General features: G+C 39.1%; 1 protein-coding gene across 1 annotated transcript in view; it reads left to right on the top strand.

The window, feature by feature from the left end:
• The first annotated feature begins 1,447 nt into the window (after positions 1-1,447).
• LOC118941354 (G-protein coupled receptor 4-like) overlaps positions 1,448-4,500 on the top strand; it is a 3,757-nt gene continuing 704 nt past the window's right edge. The window contains exons 1-2 of the mRNA XM_036953810.1: positions 1,448-1,544; positions 3,915-4,500. The exon at positions 3,915-4,500 is cut by the window's right edge and continues 704 nt beyond it. Of these exons, the coding sequence (XP_036809705.1) occupies positions 1,528-1,544; positions 3,915-4,500 (603 nt within the window). The 5' untranslated portion in view covers positions 1,448-1,527. The remainder of the gene's footprint in view (positions 1,545-3,914) is intronic.

The following is a 4,500-nucleotide window of genomic DNA, read 5'->3' as shown; positions in this document are numbered from 1 at the left end:
AATATGGTGAAGGAAACAGGTACAAAAGTATTTCCACAGTAAAACGAGTCCTATATCGACATAACCTGAAAGGCCGCTCAACAAGGAAGAAGCCACTTCTGCCGAACAGCCTTAAAAAAGTCAGACTATGGTTTGCAACTGCACATGGGGACATGGTAGTACTTTTTGGAGAAATGTCCTCTGGTCTGATGAAACAAAAATAGAACTATTGGGCATAATGACCATCGTTATGTTTGGATGAAAAAATCGGATGCTTGCAAGCCAAAGAACACCATCCCAACCGTGAAGCACCGGGGTGGCATTATCATGGTGTGGGGGTGCTTGCTGCAGGAGGGACTAGTGCATCATGAGTGGTGATTCAAATAGATGGCATCATGAGGCAGGGAAAGTTATGGGCATATATTGAAGCAACATCTCAAGACATCAGTCAGGAAGTATAAACTTGGTCACATATGCGTCTTCCAAATAGACAATGACCCCAAGCAAACTTCCAAAGTTGTGGCAAAATGGCTTCAGGACAACAAAGTCAAGGTATTGGAGTGTCCATCGCAAAGCACTGACCTTAATCCTATTGAAAACATGTGGGCAGAACTGAAAAAGTGTGTGCGAGCAAGGAGGCCTACAAACCTGCCTGAGTTACACCAGCTCTGTCAGGAGGAATGGGTCAAAATTCACCCAACTTATTGTGGGAAGCTTGTGGAAGGCTATCTGAAACGTTTGACCCAAGTTAAACTAATTAAAGGCAATGCTACCAAATACTAATTGTGTGTATGTACATTTCTGACGCAATGGTAATGTGATGAAATAAATAAAAGCTGAAATAAATAATTCTCTCTACTACTATTCTGACATTTCACATTCTTAATATAAAGTGGTGATCCTAACTGACCTAAGATAGGTAATTTTTACAAGGATTAAATGTCTGGAAGTGTGAAAAACTGAGTTCAAATGTTTTTGGCTAAGGTGTATGTAAACTTCTGACTTCAACAATACAAGCTGAAGATGTGATTGTAAATCATTTATGATCTGATTTTTATCATCTTGTTTTATCCTGTACTATCAAGAAAACACGCAAATTGTTCATTTTATTTCACTGTAGTTTGTTGCCTAAAGGATTTCCCCTGATTACTCTTTCTCAAAGCAATACTTTTTCTAACTGTTAATTTGTTAATTGGAGTGAAATGTGTTGCTTCTTTTATTAGTTTATTATTATTTGTAGGTTTTTAAGAGTGTCTTGGCTGACAATGCTGTCATTTCACTGCTTTAAAACAAGAGTGCATCTTATTTGCCTACAAACTGACACTCCTCTTGTTGGTGCTCTGGTTGACGTCTGAAATGGCACCCTATACCTTATGTAGTGCACTACTTTTGACCAGGACCCACAGGGAATAGGGTGCCATTTTGGATGTCTGAAAAATAACAATGTCCACGTGTCTCTCAGGTGTGTCAGAGCACGGCAGGGTGTTGTATATGCAGTATTAGATCCAGCACCACAGACACAACCACACCACACCCCAGGAGAGAGGGATGCTGCATCAATACAGGTTAGCAAAACCTTTGATTTCTATCAATTTACGTACCTTATGACCAAATACATTAGATTAAAATAAAAAATATAAATATTTATTTGAATAGTGTCAATTTTGCAGACACATTTTGAGATTTCATCAAGTTTACATCTCTTTTGCATACATAACCTACAAAGGATTTTAAGAGAATATCGTTCTTAATTTAGCTCCATCAGGTTTTCAGCTGCCTATGGTACTCAACGTTTTACAAATATTTTTCAAAAAGCAGAGCGACTTAACACCCTTATGCGCCAAAAGGCTTCTAAACAGCTTCTACCCCCGAGCCATCAGACTCATTAACAGCTAATCAAATGGCTACCTGGACTAATTGCAATGCCCCCCACTACACACACATGTTTATGCTACTGCTACTCACTGCTTATTATCTAATCGTAATCACTTTACCTCTACCTACATGTACATATTACCTCAATGACCTCGACTAACCTGTGCTCATGCACATTGACTCTGTACCAGTACCCCCTTGTATATAGCCTCGCTACTGTTATTTTGTTGTAGCGCTTAATTATTAGTTAATATTCTATTTTCTACATTTTTTTTCATATTTAGTACATTTTTTTCATAGTTAGCAAACTTGTTTTTTCTTAACCTTTCTGATCTCCCCATCCCGGATCCGGGTTCGTGAATACAGACTCAAGCTCATTACCATAACGCAACGTTAACTATTCATGAAAATCGCAAATGAAATGAAATAAATATGCCATCTCTCAAGCTTAGCCTTTTGTTAACAACACTGTCATCTCAGATTTTCAAAATATGCTTCTCAACCATTGCAAAACAAGCATTTGTGTAACAGTATTGATGGCTAACGTAGCATTTAGCATTAGCATTCAGCTGGCAACATTTACACAAAAAAACAGAAAAGCATTCAAAAAAATCATTTACCTTTGAAGAACTTCAGATGTTTTCAATGAGGAGACTCTCAGATAGCAAATGTTCAGTTTTTCCTGAAAGATTATTTGTTTAGGACAAATCGCTCCGTTTTCTGCGTCACGTTTAGCTATGAAAAAACCCCTGTATCCAGGATTGTGTAAATCTATCAGCAAGCTCATTAGCATAACACAACGTTAACTATTTATGAAAATCGCAAATGAAATGAAATAAATATGCCATCTCTCAAGCTTAGCCTTTTGTAAACAACACTGTCATCTCAGATTTTCAAAATATGCTTCTCAACCATAGGAAAACAATCATTTGTGTAAAAGTAGCTAGCTAGAGTTAGCATTTCGCGTTAGCATTTAGCGTTAGCATTAGCGTTAGCATCCAGCACGCAACATTAACAAAAACATAAAAGCCTTCAAATAAAATCATTTACCTTTGAAGAACTTCTGATGTTTTCAATGAGGATACTCTCAGTTAGATAGCAGATGCTCAGTTTTTCCAAAAAGATTCCTTGTGTATTAGAAATAGCTCCGTTTTATACATCACATTTGGCTACCAAAAAAAATCCATAAATTCAGTCCTCAAAACGCAAACTTTTTTCCAAATTAACTCCATAATATCGACTGAAAACATGGCAAACGTTTTTTAGAATCAAGCCTCAAGGTGTTTTTCACATATCTCTTCATTGATACATCGTTCTTGGACACATGCTTTCTCTCCTGAATCCCAGGAGAAAATGACCGCACCTGAAGATTACGCACAAATTTAGACAAAGGACACCGGGCGGACCTCTGGAAAATGTAGTCTCTTATGGCCAATCTTCCAATGATATGCCTACAAATACGTCACAATGCTGCTAAGACCTTGGGCGAACGACAGAAAGTGTAGGCTCATTCCTTGCGCAATCACAGCCATATAAGGAGAGAAAAACAGAGCTTCAGAAATTCTGCTAATTCCTGGGTGATGCATCATCTTGGTTTCGCCTGTAGAATGAGTTCTGGGGCACTTACAGACAAAATCTTTGCAGATTCTGAAACTTCAGAGTGTTTTCTTTCCAAAACTGTCAAGAATATGCATAGTCGAGCATCTTTTCGTGACAAAATATCGCGCTTAAAACGGGAACGTTTTTTATCCAAAAATGAAATAGCGCCCCTAGAGCTCTAAGAGGTTAAAGCTGCATTGTTGGTAAAGGGCTTGTAAGGCTTGCAAGTAAGAATTTCACTGTAAGCTCTATATCTTTGTATTCAGTGCATGTGACTAATAATATTTGATTTGATTATAAACTGCAGTGGTTATAAGATGAATAAAGACTGATATTATACCGAGAATAAATACTTTGCATGATCCTGTTGCATGAACCTGTTGTTCCCCTCCCTCTCTCTCTCCCTCTCTCTCTGCCTCTCTCTCTCTCCCTCTCTCTCCCTTTGGCTCTTTCCCTTACAGATCTCAAGAACTTTCACACATTACAGTTACATTTATCATTGAGATGAGTGTATCTACAGTCAATGATACGTCCACCCCTCCTCCGATCTCCCTCGTTGATCTGAGTGAACAGGGTGACCATGTGGGACAATATGTCCACATTTTTACTGCTTCCTTTTCAATCAACATCATCCTGGGTCTCCCAACCAAAGTTTACATCCTGTGGCTGATATTGACTGGAGCTGGAGGGACGATGGCCTCAGAGTTCTTCTCTCTCAACCTGACCGTGTCTGAGATCCTCTTCTGCCTCTTTAATACCGTCAGCGTGGCTGATCTCTACACCCAGTCTGATTTTGTCCACAAAGCTTCTCATTTTTCTTTTGGGTTAGTATTCTCTGGTCGTCCCCTGTTCCAGTGCTGTATCTGTGTGGAGCGCTACCTGGCGGTGGTCCATCCTGTGGTCTTCCTGAAGTACAAACCCCTGAGATACAGGGTGGGGTGTTGTAGTGTTGTCTGGCTGATGGTTCTTGGGTCTTGCTGTCTATGTTTGTTTGAGTTGTTTTCACCACCTTTTGTTTACTCTCTCTTTGTCCAGACAATGATCTAT

The sequence above is a fragment of the Oncorhynchus mykiss genome, chromosome 19 (genome assembly GCF_013265735.2).
Source record: "Oncorhynchus mykiss isolate Arlee chromosome 19, USDA_OmykA_1.1, whole genome shotgun sequence".
Classification (NCBI taxonomy): Eukaryota; Metazoa; Chordata; class Actinopteri; order Salmoniformes; family Salmonidae; genus Oncorhynchus; species Oncorhynchus mykiss.
Note: the sequence above shows the minus strand (reverse complement) of the source record. Positions and strands in the feature narration are given on the sequence as shown.